This window comes from Aedes aegypti, chromosome 2, assembly GCF_002204515.2.
Source record: "Aedes aegypti strain LVP_AGWG chromosome 2, AaegL5.0 Primary Assembly, whole genome shotgun sequence".
Lineage (NCBI taxonomy): Eukaryota > Metazoa > Arthropoda > Insecta > Diptera > Culicidae > Aedes > Aedes aegypti.
In genome coordinates this window covers 40,852-60,101 of record NC_035108.1, presented here as the reverse complement: position 1 = coordinate 60,101, position 19,250 = coordinate 40,852, and the positions used below count along the sequence as shown (strand labels likewise).

The 19,250-nt window shown below is 37.3% G+C and overlaps 1 protein-coding gene across 9 annotated transcripts in view; it reads right to left on the bottom strand.

Annotated features, from left to right (window-relative positions):
• Positions 1–1,222: 1,222 nt before the first annotated feature.
• The window catches only part of LOC5566106 (CLIP-associating protein), a 33,299-nt gene continuing 15,271 nt past the window's right edge, over positions 1,223–19,250 (bottom strand). For 8 of the 9 annotated variants that reach the window (XM_021839582.1, XM_021839587.1, XM_021839585.1 and 5 more), the window contains 17 exons: positions 15,085–15,198; positions 14,430–14,450; positions 13,771–13,866; positions 13,563–13,707; positions 13,172–13,466; positions 12,614–12,790; positions 12,303–12,556; positions 11,061–11,304; positions 10,918–11,005; positions 9,434–9,526; positions 2,593–2,821; positions 2,357–2,535; positions 2,146–2,287; positions 1,909–2,083; positions 1,647–1,853; positions 1,455–1,579; positions 1,223–1,399 (listed from right to left, as the gene is read on the bottom strand). In XM_021839582.1, coding sequence (XP_021695274.1) covers positions 1,342–1,399; positions 1,455–1,579; positions 1,647–1,853; positions 1,909–2,083; positions 2,146–2,287; positions 2,357–2,535; positions 2,593–2,821; positions 9,434–9,526; positions 10,918–11,005; positions 11,061–11,304; positions 12,303–12,556; positions 12,614–12,790; positions 13,172–13,466; positions 13,563–13,707; positions 13,771–13,866; positions 14,430–14,450; positions 15,085–15,198 — 2,642 coding nt within the window. In that variant the 3' untranslated portion in view covers positions 1,223–1,341. The remainder of the gene's footprint in view (positions 1,400–1,454; positions 1,580–1,646; positions 1,854–1,908; positions 2,084–2,145; positions 2,288–2,356; positions 2,536–2,592; positions 2,822–9,433; positions 9,527–10,917; positions 11,006–11,060; positions 11,305–12,302; positions 12,557–12,613; positions 12,791–13,171; positions 13,467–13,562; positions 13,708–13,770; positions 13,867–14,429; positions 14,451–15,084; positions 15,199–19,250) is intronic. The other variant, XM_021839586.1, reaches the window with a different exon arrangement.

Genomic DNA, 19,250 nt, shown 5'->3' with positions numbered 1-19,250 from the left:
TGTTTATGATATTTCTTGGTTCAGTGACTTGAAGCCTGGAGGTGACCCCTTTTTGGTATTTCCGCCATTTCTTGATTTTGTCAAAGGCTTCGAAGAAGCGTTTTGATCAATAGGGACGTTCTGAGAAGCCTGTTGCTTCAAGCGCCGTTTTGTAACCGCACGCTTCCTTTTCGTCCCTGTCTCAATTATTGTATACTCTTCTCCATCCTCAGCGTCAGGACATTGATCGTTATCCGGCAGGGATGCGAAGATATTGTTACTTTGAAGGGTATGGGCCGAGGGAGCAACAGTCGGAGCGATCTTTTTCAGCATGTCTGCATAAGAACGCCTAGACCGCTGTTTCAGGGAGTTTTTGGTATGTTTCTCCCGCTCTATGTACTTCGTGCATGCAGTGAGTTCGTGAAGAGCTTGTCCACAAGAGGTACATTTTGGCTCCATATTGCAGGAACCTTCGGCATGTTGTTCGCCACACTTACTACAACGTGGTTTGTTGCTGTAGTAAGATGCAGTGTAGCCCAACTGCCGGCACTTTTCACAGTGCATAACCGTCGGTACATAGAGACGAACAGGTAACCGAAGACGTCCAATCACGAGGACGCTTGGTAAGGCCGAACCGGAGAAGGTTACATGGAACGAATTTGACGGCTGTTTTGAGCCATCAGGCAACACTTTGTTCATTTGATTGGCATCAAGAACAGGAGCCAGCGGAACGGCACGATTTTTAAACCCACCAGCTTCCGAAATGATGTCTGCGCGAGTCAAATTGTGCTCCGTGACCACTCCATAACATTCGACCTCGTAACATTTAAAAATAATGTACTCTAAGGAACAAAACTTTAAATTTGAAAAAAAAAATGTTCGGGATCCCTCGGTGGATTTTTTGGGGAACACGTCAAATGAAAGCTAAAAACCTATATTTTTGAATGGTGAAAGATTTAGCGATGCCTATTTTTAGTGATAAACCTTTCCCATATACACGCCGGATATATGCTTAGTAAAACGAGCCTCGAAAGAGAACTTTTGAACGGCAAAAATGGAAACGCTTCGTGTAGTGTACGGAATATGAAGCTTTTCGTAATATGAATCAAAACGATACATTATCTTCAGTTATTCAGGATGTAGAGAAGGTATCTTTTTGCACCCCACTTTTTGTGACCCTCAACACTAGATGACCTACTTTATATTATAGTATTAATGATATTTTCCATACAAATAGCAAAACTTCAAGTGGTAAATGTCAAATAAATATTATTCATGAATAATCGAAATATTTCTACCAAATTTACATAGAATTTTTGCGATTTTGCGTCCTTTGAACAGAAATCACATGGCCTGTTTTGATCATGAGCTCGATCCCTTATTACTGCTCATCGATTTCGCAATATAAACGTTAAGCAACCTACAAATACAAAAGTAATGTTTTATGGGTAAAACTTTGCAATTTAAAAACGTACCTTATTTTACTAGCATTAAGAAGTGCAAATTTCGGTTTAACCTTTTCCTCGCCCATCACAATATATAACTCAACCATGCAAAATACTGCTGCTTTTCGTACCATGGATTGACTGTCGTCAGCTAACTGGAATGTAATGAATATTGAATGTTAAATTCGGATAATTGCAAAACTACAAATTTATAAACCATACCCTAGCTATGTTTGGCATTATGCTGTCCAGATGATTATCTGTTAAATCTTTGCCCTGTTTGTGCGCTAATTCTTTTAAAATTTTCAATGCGCATAGGTTTGCAGGAAAGTCCCCAGTTGCGATAACCGGATTGAGGATATTTACAGAAATATCTAACGGTAAAACACTTGCAATTTTGACTACAATTATGTCGATTTCTCGTGATACCTGTGAAACAATAAATAATAATTATCGAATATTTTACAATATGCAATAAATGTACCTCTTTGCTGATTTTATAACAGTCGATTATTTTTAATAAAATTAACTCCAAAAAATTACTCCAACACGACTTCATTTCAGCACTACGAACGATCCGACCGAGCGTATGCAAAGCTACGATCAATACTGCGAAATTTTGCGATTCCATGAGATTGAGTAACATTTTCATAATAGCTCTAAAATAATACAAAAATGAACGGTTACGATAGGGAAATGATTAACTGAAATAACTGCATACTTAAAATTTTTGATTGGCAATTCACAGTTTCCATGTTTAATGCAAGTTTGCAAATTCTCTAAAACTTGTACACATGTTTCAGGACTGGTTTCGTGCGACAGAACTATCGCTGCCTTAATGACGTCATTCTCTTTAATGCCACCTGTGAATGAAATTTAATCATAATGATAATTGTTATTGAGCCATTTACTTTAAAAGACATTTTACTCACCTTCTACAATAAGTTCTCCCGTGTCTGTTAAGGTATATTGATGTTGTCGCTGCGAATGAATTGTTGGTTTTTGATTCAGGTCGATACTATCTAGACGCACTGTGTTTTCTGGAGTATTGGACTCAGTGGTAGTAGCTGATTGCGTTTTAGATCCATTACACGAGTCATCCTTGTCAATACTGTGAATATTTCGATATAATTATCACGTATACATTGAATACGTCGATATAAATTACCCAACATGTCCGTTTAGACCATTCGATCCCAATATATAATTCTCATTGTTTTGTATTTGTACTTCTCCCATTTGACTTATTCCTGAATCTTTACTGTTAGCATCTCTGTCAAGTTTTGCCTCAAAACTGTAATTTTGTATCTCGGCAGTAGTTTTACGTAGGTTTTTATAAACCTCCTCTGAATTCATGGAATCTGCCACATCAATTGAAATTTGTCTGGATCTAGAATCTGAAAAAAATAATAACGTAAACATCCATTGTTTCAATTAAATTTAAAAAGAAAACATTCATCGTGAATGCAATATAATAGGAGCCAATTTGCCATAATCTTTATGAATGCAATCACTTTCTTACCAGAAAGCAAGGTGATAGAGATACACCCCAACCTCTTTTTACGACCGTTATCGGGGGGTCGTAAAAAAAATCGGTCGTAAAAATATCAGGGTTATAATTATATTTTTGAAAAATGCAACGTCTAGATGCGGAAATACTGATTCAAGATATTCGGCAAAGTTGAAGCATGGGTTGAGAACTTTCCAAAATGGCCGCTCAAGTTCTCATATTTTGGTAATAGATGGCAACACTGCTCGATTGTTATCAAAAGAGCCAATTTTATGGGTGTGTGATATGCAAATACCAAAAAAAATTAAAGATAACGATGCCGAATGTTCACCAAAGTTGAAGGAAGTGTTGCGTGCCATACAGTCGGCCGAATCACAAATGTTAATGTGGCTGGCAACACTGTTTAAGAATAATAAAGTAAAGATCAAAACCATCAAACTTGAACGGAACAGAAAAATATAATGCTTAGCAACATAGCAATACTCTTCAACTGTAATCCAGTTTTTCATGAAGGGTTCAAAATTTTTTATCGTAGCTGGCAACACTGCTTAAGTGAAATTGCGCCACCAGGCAGTACAAGTGCATGCAACTATTGTTTTGCGGATATCTCAGGATCCTGACCACTTAGAAAGATGGCGTCTTCGGCAAAGTTGTTCAGTAGCTCAGCTATGAGATTCAAAATTTTGCCACTGCTAGTGAGCATGAAAATTTTGTTTTGCAGATAACCGGATCCTGGCCACTTAGAAAGATGGCGTCTTCGGCATAGTTGTTCAGTAGCTCAAGCGCTATCATTATAAACGCTATGAGGTTCGAAATTTTGCCATCAGGCGGCGGTAGTGAGCATGAAACTTTTATTTTGCGGATATCTCAGGATCCTGGCCACTTAGAAAGATGGCGCCTTCGGCAAAGTTGTTCAGTAGCTCAAGGACCATCATTATAAACGCTGAGGTTAAAACTTTTGCACCCAGGCAGCGCTAGTGAGCATGAAACTTTTGTTTTGCAGTTATCTTAGGATCCTGGCCACTTTGAAAGATGGCGCCTTCGGCAAATTTGTGCAGTAGCTCAAGCGCTATCATTATAAACGCTATGAGATTCAAAATTCCGCCACCAGGCGGCGCTAGTGAGTATAGAACTTTTGTTTCGCGGATAGCTCAGGATCCTGACCGCTTAGAAAGATGGCGTCTTCGTCAAAGTTGTTCAGTAGCTTAAGGACTATCATTATAAACGCTATGAGGTTCGAAATTTTGCCACCAGGCGGCGGTAGTGAGCATGAAACTTTTATTTTGCGGATATCTCAGGATCCTGGCCACTTAGAAAGATGGCGCCTTCGGCAAAGTTGTTCAGTAGCTCAAGCGCTATCAGTATGAAAGTTATGAGATTCGAAATTTTGCCACCAGGCGGCGCTAGGGAGCATAGAATTTTTGTTTTGCGGATAGCTCAACATCCTGACCTCTTAGAAAGATGGCGTCTTCGGCAAAGTTGTTCAGTAGCTCAAGGACTATCATTATTCTAGCCAAGAGATTCAAGATTTTGCCACCAGACGACGCTAGTGAGCATGAAACATTTGTTTTGCGGATATCTTAGGATCCTGGCCACTTAGAAAGATGGCGACTTCGGCAGAGTTGCTCAGTAGCTCAAGCGTTATCATTATAAAAGTTATGAGATTCGAAATTTTGCCACCAGGCGTCGCTAGTGAGCATAGAACGTTTATTTTGCGGATATCTCAGGATCCTGACCATTAAGAATGATGACGCCTTCGGCAAAGTTGTTCATTAGCTCAAGGACTATCATTATAAAAGCTATGAGATTCAAAATTTTGCCACCAGGCGGTGCTAGTGAGCATCGAAATTTTGTTTTGCGGTTATCTCAGGATCCTGACCACTTAGATGGCGTCTTCGGCAAAGTTGTTCAGTAGCTCAAGGACTATCATTATTCTAGCCAAGAGATTCGAGATTTTGCCACCAGGCGGCGCTAGTGAGCATGAAACATTTGTTTTGTGGATATCTTAGGATCCTAGCCACTTAGAAAGATGGCGCCTTCGTCAAAGTTGTTCAGTAGCTCAAGCGCTACACTGAAAATAATCCACACGTTCGATCCTAATTATTTTTCTTTTTTTTCAAATCTGTGAAGGATTGACTTTGGTTCGATAGCAAAGTGTTTTACACATGATTTGAACGTTTTTTACAATGGCGATATACATCACTAGTAGAACTAGTTTTCCTATCATGACAATGACTCACATTTGCCGTTCACGCGTGACAACCCGAGGAGGAAAGAATAACTCCTCAATAACTTATGCATACCATATTTTGGTATCATACCATAATAAGGTATTGTTCAGTTGTCAATACCTCATTTTGGTATTATAATGGTATTTGAAAAACATGTTTGAAACAATTAAAAATACTTCATTTTGGTATTCGGACTGAGGACTGCTGGAGGTATTGAACTATTATTGGAAAAAATCACTTTTATATGAAAATCCATCACGTATTATTTAGGTATTGCAATACCTGATCTAACTATCAGCTTGGTATTTGTAGAATATGCATAAGGTATTATTTGAGGTATTTTACCTCTTATGCAGGGCTCATTCATACCTCATTCAGGTTGTAAGTATTGGAAATTATCTGGTATGGAATATCTCAATTTGGTATACAGTAGTTATTTTCTTCTGCTCGGGAAGACATGTTATTTTAGGAGAAACGGGGTGCCCGTAATGGGTGCCTGGAATCAGGAAATCGAGCAATCGCTATTAAATCCTACTGCAAAGTTTACTGAAAATTGTAAATTTACGTGTTTTAAATTTGAATTGGGAGCCGATAGCGACTGGTTTTACACCATCGTTTGATGAGTTTTACAAATAGTGAAAATTCACGTGTGAAACACATTGATCCAGCTTGTAGAATGTTTTCAGTGTATCATTATAAAATTTATGAGATTTGAAATTTTGCCACCAGGCGGTGCTAGTGAGCATGATTTTTTTGCGAATATCTCAGGATCCTGACCACTTAGAAAGATGGCGTCTTTGGCAAAGTTGTCCAGTAGTTCAAGCGCTATCATTATAAAAGCCATGAGATTGAAAATGTTGCCACCAGGTGGCGCTAGTGAGTATGGAACTTTTGTTTTGCGGATATCTCAGGATCCTGACCACTAAGAAAGATGGAGTCTTCGGTAAACTTGTTGAGGCAAAATTTTGAATATCATAGCGTTTATAATGATAGTCCTTGAGCTACTGAACAACTTTGCCGAAGACGCCATCTTTCTAAGCGGTCTGGATCTTGAGCTATACGCAAAACAAAAATTCTATGCTCACTAGCGCCGCCTGGTGGCAAAATTTAGAATCTCATAACTTTTATAATGATAGCGCTTGAGCTACTGAACAACTTTGCCGAAGGCGCCATCTTTCTAAGTGGCCAGGATCCTGAGATATCCGCAAAACAAAAGTTTCATGCTCACTAGCGCCGCCTGGTGGCAAAATTTCGAATCTCATAACTTATGTTATATTTGTTTATATTGTTTTTTTTATATTGTTTTTTTTTTATATTTTTTTTTTTATTCATTTGACGTCAAGCATTTTGATAGCGCTTGAGCTACTTGAGCTACTGAACAACTTTGCCGTAGACGCCATCTTTCTAAGTGGTCTGGATCCTGAGATATCCGCAAAACAAAAGTTTCATGCTCACTAGCGCCGCCTGGTGGCAAAATTTTGAATCTCATAGCTTCTATAATGATAGTCCTTGAGCTACTGAACAACTTTGCCGAAGACGCCATCTTTCTAAGTGGTCTGGATCCTGAGCTATCCGCAAAACAAAAATTCTATGCTCACTAGCGCCGCTTGGGAATCGAATCGAATCTCATAACTTTTATAATGATAGCGCTTGAGCTACTGAACAACTTTGCCGAAGAGGTCATCTATCTAAGTGGTCAGGATCCTGAGCCTTCCCGAAAACAAAAAATCTATGTTCACTAGCGCCGCCTGGTGGCAAAATTTCGAATCTCATAACTTTTATAATGATAGCGCTTGAGCTACTGAACTACTTTGCCGAAGGCGCCATCTTTCTAAGTGGCCAGGATCCTGAGATATCCGCAAAACAAAAGTTTCATGCTCACTAGCGCCGCCTGGTGGCAAAATTTTGAATCTCATAGCTTCTATAATGATAGTCCTTGAGCTACTGAACAACTTTGCCGAAGACGCCATCTTTCTAAGTGGTCTGGATCCTGAGCTATCCTCAAAACAAAAATTCTATGCTCACTAGCGCCGCCTGGTGGCAAAAATTCGAATCACATAACTTTTATAATGATAGCGCTTGAGCTACTGAACAACTTTGCCGAAGACGGCATCTTTCTAAGTGGTCTGGATCCTGAGCTATACGCAAAACAAAAATTCTATGCTCACTAACGTCGCCTGGTGGCAAATGAATGCTTTCTGCGAAATGTACAGATTTTGCGTTCACTGAATCATTTCGCCTTGTGAACTCCCAGTCAGTGAACGCTCTTCAGCTCTCAAACACGAATGCCATTCGTGCGGAATCGGAATGTAAAGAATTATTCGCTACAGCAATCGGATGCCTTCGGCACAAGGAGTCGGTAATGAATCATTCTGTTGCCGTTTTTGTCTAACTTGTCGCTCGGCGAACAAGAAGAAAGCGCATTGGAAATTGGAACACTCAGCTTGGTTGGAGAAACGGCAATCTCGTTCTTGAACGCTTGTGGAAGTGAGCGAGAGAAACGCAATATTCGAGTGAATCTTTCCCATGCTTGCCTGAGATATCCGCAAAACAAAAGTGTCATGCTCACTAGCGCCGCCTGGTGGCAAAATTTTGAATCTCATAGCTTTTATAATGATAGTCCTTGAGCTACTGAACAACTTTGCCGAAGACGCCATCTTTCTAAGTGGTCTGGATCCTGAGCTATCCGCAAAACAAAAATTCTATGCTCACTAACGCCGCCTGGTGGCAAAATTTCGAATCTCATAACTTTTATAATGATAGCGCTTGAGCTACTGAACAACTTTGCCGAAGACGGTATCTTTCTAAGTGGTCTGGAGCCTGAGCTATACGCAAAACAAAAATTCTATGCTCACTAACGCCGCCTGGTGGCAAAATTTCGAATCTCATAACTTTTATAATGATAGCGCTTGAGCTACTAAACAACTTTGCCGAAGGCGCCATCTTTCTAAGTGGCCAGGATCCTAAGATAACCACAAAACAAAAGTTTCATGCCCATTAGCGCTGCCTGGTGGCAAAATTTTGAACCTCATAGCGTTTATAATGATAGTCCTTGAGCTACTGAACAATCGTTTTTTTTTATATTGTTTTTTTATATATATTTTTTTTTATTCATTTGACGTCAAGCATTTTGATAGCGCTTGAGCTACTTGAGCTACTGAACAACTTTGCCGAAGACGCCATCTCTCTAATTGGACAGGATCCTGAGCTATCCGCAAAACAAAAGTTCTATGCTCACTAGCGCCGCCTGGTGGCGGAATTTTGAATCTCATAGCTTTTATAATGATAGCGCTTGAGCTACTGAACAAATTCGCCGAAGGCGTCATCTTTCTAAGTGGCCAGGATCCTAAGATAGCCGCAAAACAAAAGTTTCATGCCCACTAGCGCCGCCTGGTGGCAACATTTTGAACCTCATATCGTTTATAATGATGATCCTTGAGCTACTGAACAACTTTGTCGAAGGCGCCATCTTTCTAAGTGGCCAGGATCCTAAGATATCCGCAAAACAAAATTTCTATGCTCACTAACGCCACCTAGTGGCAGAATTTCACAATTCAATGACCACCATATGTTAGCCCTTGAACTACTGATCAATTTTGTTGAACATCATGATCCTCTATTTTGAATACTTTTTAAGATAATGATAATAATTTATAAAAACGGTCATTAATCTGAATTTCGGTCGTAAAAAAGTGATCGGAAAAAGAACCGTCGGTAAAAGACGGTCGTAAAAAGAGGTTGGAGGTATAAAAATAGAAACATTACACCCGATTATGTTTTTGCACGGGTGCAAGTACGTGCGTACCGTGCAAAAAAAGTTTTCGGTTCAAAATTTCAAAAACCGTGCAAAAAAAGTAACGCCATTTCTCGGCGTTTCATGCAAAAATAAGGTTTTTGGCGGAAAAATATGTATGGAAACTTTTTTGCACGGCCTTTTAAAAAAAATCCGTGCAGAAACTGAATCGGGTGCGATTGGGTTATCATGAAAGAAGTTCAAGAACGAGAATGAAAAAATGTTCATAAGTATTGGGAACACACTATATCTGGTGGAAAGGTAATGCTTCATATATGTGACCATCATCAAAGTTGTAATGAAAAGACGAGTCAAATAGGTTAAACATAAATTTACAAATTTTTATCAACGTTAGTAAAGAAAGGCAAACTGAAGGGTTGAAGATTGTATGGGCACTGGCGTTGTTACAGATAGAAAATGTAAATTTATGTACTTAAATGTAATTATTGAATGATTTAAAAAAATAAACACTTACTACAACCGCCTTGTAAACTATACAACCCCTGTTGCGGACTCAGTAGAGGTTTTGGACTTGATGATGAAAGCGGCGACGACGGACTGTCAGTTCCTGTAAAACAAATAGCAGATAGTTCAAATTAAATGTGGCGTTTACAGTCAGGTTTTTTTTTTAACGCGGGGGACAAGTATCGAGTGAAAAACTCGGTTCAACCGCTTGAAAAAAGCCTCGGTTGTTCTCGAAGAATCATCAAAACATAAGACCATTTTGATTTATTTTATTTGGACCGCGTAAAAAAAACTGACTGTATTTATATTTTAACGACATCACAAGAAAATAACGTCGTAATTTGAAATAATCTTAATTATTAAAAAAAACATGCTGTATTGGATTTAACATTTTAACGAGCACTTGACAACAAAGAAGTCTGTAAATAACACAGATAAATTGTTTGCATTTCTAGGGACAGCCCAACAATGTTTTGAAAAAGGGGCAAAAGTCGGATCATCTATGTTTTCACATCACAAAAAAAAGTGCAAATCTTTTGAAAGATTCAAAATTTGAGCGGTATTTACATGTAATTTTCTCTACGATTGATCTAGCCCTTTGTAACATCGTTCAGTTGTAGGAGAAATCATTTGTAAAATTTATTAGGGAGCCAGTTCTTATACCCTTCAGTTAGTAGACAGACAGATAGACAGTTCTTAGATTGTTCTATAAGAATGTTAGTTGTGGGCACTGACAGAGTTTCGGTTAAAATTATGAATTTCAAACTTGATTGTGGAAAAAGATTAAATCTATTTCATACGACAACTACCGTATACCATGCTATCCACAGCGCCATTTCTATCCATTGATTTTATAATAATAAATAACCTTATTTGAATTAGTAGATAGCCAATTGAAAACTTTTTTTTGGTGTTGTGATATCATCGTTATAGATAACTCTATAATATAATATTTTGATCGATTTAACAACAAACCAACAAACAATATTGGCATTCCTTTTCAAAGGTCATTATTACTTCGTTGGTATTATCATTACACGTTAAACCCATTAAGCAATATTTCGCTGATTTTTGCCAAGTTGAAGCTGGAATTTCAGTACAATTTGATGACTTTAAGCAAAACGTTGCTGACAGCCTGAAGAATTTGTTGAAATTGTTATTTTGTAGATCTGTTTCACTGTTGATGGGTATAGTTATAAAATTGTATCAATTCAAGACGCAAATTCAATACTTCTCCATTACTCTTAAGTTGAAAAAAAAAAAAATGATGGTCGAATAATAGATGACAATTTTGAATTCGAAATTGATAGTTTTTTCATCAACGTGATCTGAAACATGGCATATACTCCAAGGTTTTTAATGCAAAACTAGTCTTGGGAAATTAAGAGAAAAAGCTAGGGTGAAAACCCGTATCTGTCGTTCACTTTTCGCTCACTCCACTGTGCCTTACCTAAAAGTAGTTTTACTGATTTGCAAAAAAAAAGTTTTAAATACCTGAGGTACTTCGTCTCATATGGTGCTGTATGATTGCCTTTGCCGTGTCCTGATATTGTTTAGGAAGATTCGCTAATGTCATTGTCATCTAAAAAGAAAATGATATAAGGTACGAAAAAAAAAAACAAGATCTGATAACTTACCTGTGATGGATTGCAATTATACAAAGCTACGATGCAGGATCGAGCCTGTGACTTTAATTCGAGACTTTTTTGATCAAGAGAAGTTTGGACAATCTTTAAGATTGCTCTATCGACTAACTGTTGTGTCTGACTATGTGTTACAAACTGTGCCGCAGTGCAATATGTAGTTGCTAACGTAGTCAAAAATTTTAACGTCGCTTGTCGTGTTTTGGTATTTGGAGTCTGGGCAGCATCAATAAGAATTCTTGAAGAAAAAAACAGTAAAACATTAAAAATTGCTCTGAGAAATATACGCTAGAAGTGTACAACATTTTACGAAATTTGAAAAAGTTCTTTAATTAAAATTTAACGCTGCAATGACTTTAGAAAACAAACACTACGCGTCGTTTCTTCAGGATCACAAATTACAAATTACCAGTCGGCTGTTTGGCCGTACAATGGAAAAGATGTTCTCTTTTAATCGAACGCAATATTCAACAATAATCTACTACGCTACAAAAATGCAATACTTATATATAGTGTAATTTTTCACTGCGTCCACTTATTCTACAAAGCTTGTTTTCCATCCCGTTTTGTAGAGCACAAGTGTTACGTTGAATATGTTACTCAGTGTTTTCGGCGAGTGTGCAAGATACGAGTTAAATCTTTTAGATGATTAGATCTTTGATTTTTTCTTATCTCTATGACCTTTTCTTCAATGGGATGAACAAGATCAAAAATGGGAAATATCATAAAATGGGGTCTACCCCGTTTGGCATAATGCCATTTGGCATAATGCCGTTTGGCATACAGTCGTTTGGCATAATAGTCGTTTGGCATAACAGTCGTTTGGCATAATAGTCGTTTGGCATAATGGTCGTTTGGCATAATTTGAAAAAGGAAGATACTGCAGTGGTACAGTCATATGCCGTACCATAAGAAGCGTCATAAAATTCCATGTTCCTTTATTTTTTCAAATGACATCGAATAACTTAGGCGTTGGATATATTTTTGTTAAAGATGCGCCATAATATCCTGGATGGATATCAATGTTTTTCACAATTATGCCAAACGGCTATTATGCCAAATGGCGATTATGCCAAACGACCGTTATGCCAAATGGCATTATGCGAAACAGCTATTATGCCAAACGACTGTATGCCAAACGGCATTATGCCATACGGCATTATGCCAAACGGGGTAGACCCATAAAATGCACTTACTTTACCATAAAATATTGTACACCTTCAATTGTCTACTTACCTAAAGACACATTGCATTTGAAGTTCTGCTGGAAAATATTCGTAGATCAACTGTAGAGTTTTCCAGATTTTCCCGTGCATTGATCCTAATAAGTCTCCACCAAGCTTTTGGAATAGTCGCGTAAGTAGTATGAACAGCCAGTCGTGCAAATCATTTGAATGGGATAGAATCAATTCATTTACTGTATCCAAGAATAGTGCATACACTTTGATGTGCGGATCCATAAACATTTTTCTAAACAAATCCAACACACACTGTAAAAATAAATAAAATGTAACGAGATTGGAATGTGATTTTTTAGCTCATTATACTTGTAGTTGCTGTGAAGTTAGCATTTTTCCTTCACTCAGATATTGTGTGAGGTTTATAAGACCGTCTTTGCGCTCGGACCAATGTGTGGATGCACATAACTGGATAATTGTGTCGATATCCTCAATCATAGTTCGTGAGCTGTCCAAACGAGTTCGTGAGCCATTCCACGAAAACGACTGAAATTCAGAAACAAAAATTATAATGAACTCAAAATACATTTTTGTTAAGTTAAATTCACACATTCACAACATCTAAATTAAGATTTGATTTCAACATGTTCAAATCAGATGCAAGATTTGAAAGAACAAAAAACAAAAGGTAGATTACTCAACTAGGGTTGTCATGTCTATTACGGCTTAAACCAGGGTAGAAGGTAAAGGTAGATTCTTTGAGAAGAGAGTTTGAAAGTCAAAATATGAACGTGTAACGTTTCGAAGGGCATTAATTCTTGAAAAGTGCATTTTTACGAAAGGCAAAATTACACAAAAATGGAATAATATTGAAAACAGTCTATTAAAAAAGGGACAAGGATAACAAATTTAAACAATTATACATACATCATTTCCTCTTCTGTAGGAGTCAAAACTTCTCTCAGAACAAACAGATGAGGCTTCACTTTCATCCGATTCGTCACGTGATATTTTCCTATGCAGTCCTAAACGAGAAAAGTCCGTAGATATATCATGATCATCCGGCGAAAGTGCGTCTGCTAAAGCACTCTCGGCTTCTCTGCTTTGTTGTAATATCTTCTGTGCTAAAACAGGACGAGCTGGATTCACCGGAGGTCTATCTAATCTTCTGGGACTATTTGTTCCGTATGCGTTACGGCGCAGCGATCCAAATTGTGTTCCTCTGGAAAAATATACAAATGGGAAATATAATTCATTGATTTTTATTTACTTGATTCTTGATTTGATTTTTATGTTTCTTTCGTAATGTTTAACTCACCTTGTAGGACTTGTTTCACGTGAATTAACCAAAGAGCGAGGAATGCCAGAATGTTTCTTTGGAATAGTACCGGTCTGTTTATAAATTGAAGCAATGCCAAAGTTGTCACGCAGTTTACTTGAGGGGGATGTACTTCTCGAAGTTGCTGAAAACAAAATGGAATTATAAGACATATACACCTTAATAATATATTAACATTTATGTTTACGTTGAGACTGGGAAACGCCAGATCTAGAGCGAATTTTTCGATCAGGAGTTGGAGGCTGCTGTGGAGTGTTCGAAAGTGGTATCTTTTTAGCCCGCGCTGAAATAAAAACAAAACAATCATAATTATTGGGCGGAAAGAAGGCCTTCAATGAAAACGAAAGCAGAACTAACAAACGATACATCTATCACTGAGTTTTATCAATCTCTGCTATATTGAGTCATACATTTTTAAGTTTCCATTATTCCACCAAAAATAGTTAAACAAAGCTCTGTAAATTTTAATGGCAAAACTGCAAAAATATTAAACTAAATTTGATTTGCAATTAATTGATCCTTTTATGTTTTTTGCCTTTTTTTTGGATTCATTCACCATTTGGGATAATAAGATAATCGCACAATAGGGGGTTTGGGTAGGTAAGTACTTCTAATGCGTAAGTATAGGTATTTAAATTTTCGAAAGTGTGAAATCGGTCTAACGGTATTGCAAGCGATTTCATACTCTTGGTGGGGAGCGTGTATACTATATTTTAAAGCACAAAACTAGGACAGACTGCGGTATTTAAAACTAACACAAAGCTCAAACAGATGCTCGTTTTTTCGTCTAATAGTCTTAAAAATAGAAATGAGAATATGTTGAAAATATTGTTTTCCAATACTTACCTTGCTGAGCGTATTGGCCTTCTGCGTGGTAGATGAATATATGAATAGATAAAGATAAAAAAGAATTATTATTATTTAGTTTGAAAGCAACTATTTTGTGATGTGCATCATTAGGCGGACTGCACATTTAAATAATGATTTGATTTATTGGATCAAATTTTGCAGTTCAAACTATCATCTCAAACTCTACCGAATTGTTGAACCATACATGTTGATTTTAATAATATTAATTCCAATTGGTTTCTTTTTCAAGCTTATGGAAGCATTTTTTGTCTTTATTGAGACTAAGTAGCTTGCCATTCTTTTTGGCAGCCATGCTGACTTAACAGCTTACAATTCCAAAATAATAAAAACTTATCTCTCATAGTTCATATTGATTTGAAAAAGTATCACTGTATGCGCTTATATGCAGAAATTATGCTGATACTTTTACAGCTATGTCAGTGCAAAACTTACTATTTTTTAATTATTCGAAATTGTAAGATGAATTAGCAACAATCATCAACGACACGTACAAATTTCAATGACGGTCTACTTCGCCTTAATGTGAAATTCAATTGTGAATTTGTTCTTCACGAATTCAATGCAATAACCGTCGAATTTAATGTTACATTTACTTACAACAACAATAAAATCATAAATCGAATGTACTTACGCAATGATGCTGATCCTGATGATATTTTCATACGTGCCATATTGGAGTACTGGGCTCTTGCACGAGCTCGTTGGGCTGCAGCAGTATCAACCGCAGAAACGCTACGTAAGCCAGCTAAATTGAAAGAAATTTATATATTTTTAGTACAAGGCTTTGAGCATTCATTACATTGTATAACACATAACATTATTCAAAAAAAAAATGTACTCCTTTAACGTGTTAAGTTAAATTATTGTCTTACGACATGCTTGACACTGTATGTATACAGCGTTTTTTTTTTTGGTATTTTAAAAAGTGTGTTGTTCAAACTGTAGTGTAAGAAAAAAAATCAAAAGTTTTAATGTAATGTAATGTGGATGTCTTGTTTAAAATGTACACATTTAACTCAGAATAAACAAAACATCAAAATAAGAGACAAAGTTATAATGTTGTACCAAGTATAAGTAGAGGTAAATGCAATAATTCTATTTACTTCATTATAGTAGCTTTTCGCCCTTGGCGAGTTCAATATTCAACTAATGAAAACTTTATAATTCACAAAATATGAATCCAATCATTCACAATCATCGCACAATAACTATAATTGATACATTTATGATTCATGTGTATTTTAATGTGAAATGTTGGACACAAAACATTTGGACATAGAATAAGAAACCACATATAACACATAAGAAGAACAAAGTTTGATGAAAATCTAAACAACGTTGTAGCCAAGCAAAATGAACAGCAAATCTTTACGTTTACACTGCATTGTTTAGTTGTGTTTCATTTATCGGAAAAATATGTCCCGAAAATCCATTTCCCGGAGTTTCTGTTTTAAATTACATGTTTTCGAAAACCTACAAAGCAATACACTATCATAAAATTGATTGTTTAACTACTACACTGTGTTTTATACAAGAACTTCGTTTTTTCAAACAGGAACAAAACAAAATGACTGGCTCCTTCCTTTTGGTGCCAAGATAAATTGATCTACTGTGATGTGCCCCAATTCCAGGCAAACTTTTTAAAGCGCAACATGCCGCGTATGTATGGAATTTTATGACAGATCATTTCTGATTTAGCATCAAATAAAAAGGGATAATTTAACCCTTTTTTCCCACAGCTTTATTCGACAATTTAGCTATCAAAATCGCGTTTCAAAAATAAGTGCTTGAACAAAAGTTGTTTCAAATAAGCTATATTATTCAAAACCACAATAAAAAAATGATTGTTTTTCAATAGTTAGTTGATTGTTTTTCAATAGTTTGACCTTTAGGTCACTTATTTCGATGTTTGATAAGACAAATGAGCGTATAAATTTATTTCAATTATTATTGAGCTACTCGTACCAATTCGGTTTAGCCCGCGTTCGTTGAAAATCGGTGGATCACCTGTGCTACCATGGCACAGTGATTTTTTTTGTCGATTTTGTGATCGAAATAGAATAGCGTCTAAACCGTTGGTTTTAGCGAAAAAGTTTGTTCAGGGAAGTTTCTTGATTTGTAAAAGCGCTTCTTTTGATACTAGCGGTCAGGTGATTAAATCACCTAAAAGTGAGATAAACTAATATATTTTTTATCTGTTGAAGATAGACGGTCGGTGTCTTCAGCAAAGTTGTAGCACATGTTAAATCAAGACACTTTGTCGAAGACACCAAATTTCTATCTCTTATACATTACAAGATATGTATTTTTTTTTTCTTAAAATGACCCTTAAAAATCAAAATTTTACTCACGCCGAGGACCTGGGATCGAATCCCATCCCCGACATAGTCATTTATGACGTAAAAAGTTATAGTGACGACTTCCTTCGGAAGGGAAGTAAAGCCGTTGGTCCCGAGATGAACTAGCCCAGGGCTAAAAATCTCGTTAATAAAGTCAAATCAATCAATCAAATCAAAATTTTAGTATAACTTTTTTCTAACATTTTTGACATTTTTTGTGCCTTCTACAAAGTTGTTCTACTACCAAAAATACAAGTTTTTGCTGAACATTGCAACTTGCTATCTCTTAGTGCAAAATAGTTATTTTTAAATAATCGATTTTTATGGGGCTTTTTTGTACTAAAAGCATTAGTTTGGACGCAGATTGACGCACTTGGCGATTTGCGATTTTGAAAGGGCTATTTTATGACTTTCAAATGACACTAAGAACTTTTGGCCAGAAGCGGTCTATTGATTGTTATGTTTTAACTATTTAAACCATAAAAATGCATTTAATTGCGGTTTCACGACATTTTATCGTTTTCATTACGTTATTTCATATGAAACATGTTGCATTTGATACGTTATGGTCATTTTCAATATATTTTTATTAACTCCCTCAACTACAGACTTCATTTGGCATGGGAATGTTTTTCTTTTTTATTATTGTTTGAGTCATAACGTTTCACCAACTTTTGCATCTTCATAGAGCGTTACGTAATTTGTGAACGATGCCATTTGTTTGTCATGCAACTATTATTTGTTAGTGGAAGAGCGTAACAAACTTGCTCATTTCAAAATCTCGCGATACGCAACATGGCTGATAAACAATCCTCACTGCTTTCTTTTCCACGTTCCCTTCTACTTCAAGCATCGGTCTGTTTTGCCGGTAAACAAATTAAACAAACAAATAAAAATGATTAATCATTGCAATAAGGAATGGTACAACTAATTTATAATTCAATTTATAGTTGTATTTGTTAAACCAGACATTTTTCATCAGCTCTCACTAAATTCACGGCGTTTTTAACAGTTATGACCAGTTCTGTCAAATGTCAAAATTTTTGAAAAATTAAAATGCTTATAGCACGTTTCCACTTGAAATTTAGCATCAGCAAATATTGCCAATCAATAGTAATTCGGAAAAAGTCACAGGGAAAAACATCTTCCGATGACTTTTTCCACAGGATAGGATGATATTAGCAATATTCAAATGTCAAAGTCACTTGATATTCATGACATTCAACTGCCCTGGTTATAACAGAATTCAAAAACATGCACTGAAGTTAAAGTTCTGATTCATGTGCAGGCTCACTGGTACAGTTTTATTTTAAATCAGCAAATACTTTGTCTGCATTAGTATAAGTGAAATGTCGGCACACATGTTGTTCCGTCTCCCGACGGAAGCGCAAATCATGCACCACCCTATTCCCATGCATACCCATCACCACCCTATTGCCAATCAGTGAGCGACACGCGTTCGCCAGCGTGGTCGACACCGAAACGTATGTCGGTTACATTTTCCCACCACTTTCTGCTCAAGCCAACCGCAGTCCCAACGGCTGCATCAGTCAATTTTCACCCGACGCCGAGTACGCATCGTTTGCGCACCAGAAGTGAAATTATTAATCGCAAATGTAAAGTAGAGAATAAAGTTAATAGTTGTTAGCGTAGCCGTTCGCGTTCAATTCATTCGCACCCGAAGAAAAGTTGGCCCTTGCCAATCCTCCCGCGGAAGTGATCCTTTCGCCGCGAAGTGTTTTGTTCCGCCGTGTTCCCCCCATAGTGTTTTACAGTCCGCTGCCTTTCGACCCACCCTGCTGGGCTCGAACATCTGGTCCGTTCCGAACCGGATCACTAGTGCCGTGTAGTGATTTCTTGTGAAGATTCTGCCGGATTTGACCGCCGGCCGAGTGGTAAATCCGGAGAAGAAAAACCCGTGAAAATCCCTCCTGCATTGTGCCGCCGCCCGAGTGGCGCAAGCGAAGAAAAAGTGTTGTGACGATCCAGCCGGATCGAGCCGTCGTCCGCCCGCGTCGTCGGCGTGCGAAAGTGAAAAAGTTTGCACACGCTGTGCATGTCCAAACGTGTTTGTGCGAGACGAGCTACGCGAAATTGGAACAAAGTGGAAAGTGAACCAAAACAAGTTTGCTCCCTCTGCTGTGAGTGCCCGAGCAAAAACTTTGAACTGAAAAACTGCGTCGCAAGTTTCGACCGAAAAGTTTTCGCGCGTTCGAGAAAAAGTGTGCACAAATTGGTGCGCTGCGTAAAAGTGTTTTCGCGACGAGTTAAATTTCGAAACGCGTCCGAAAGTGTTTGAACTGTGCGTGATCCTGAATAAGAAGAGCGCGAAGAAAAACAGTGCTAAATGCCGCCTGTGACGCGGTCGAAGCAAGCCGAAGAAAAGAACGCTAATCAGCAGCAGCAGAGCCAAGATTCGGTATCCGTTGCCGATACTTCCGGATCGTTTTACGGATTC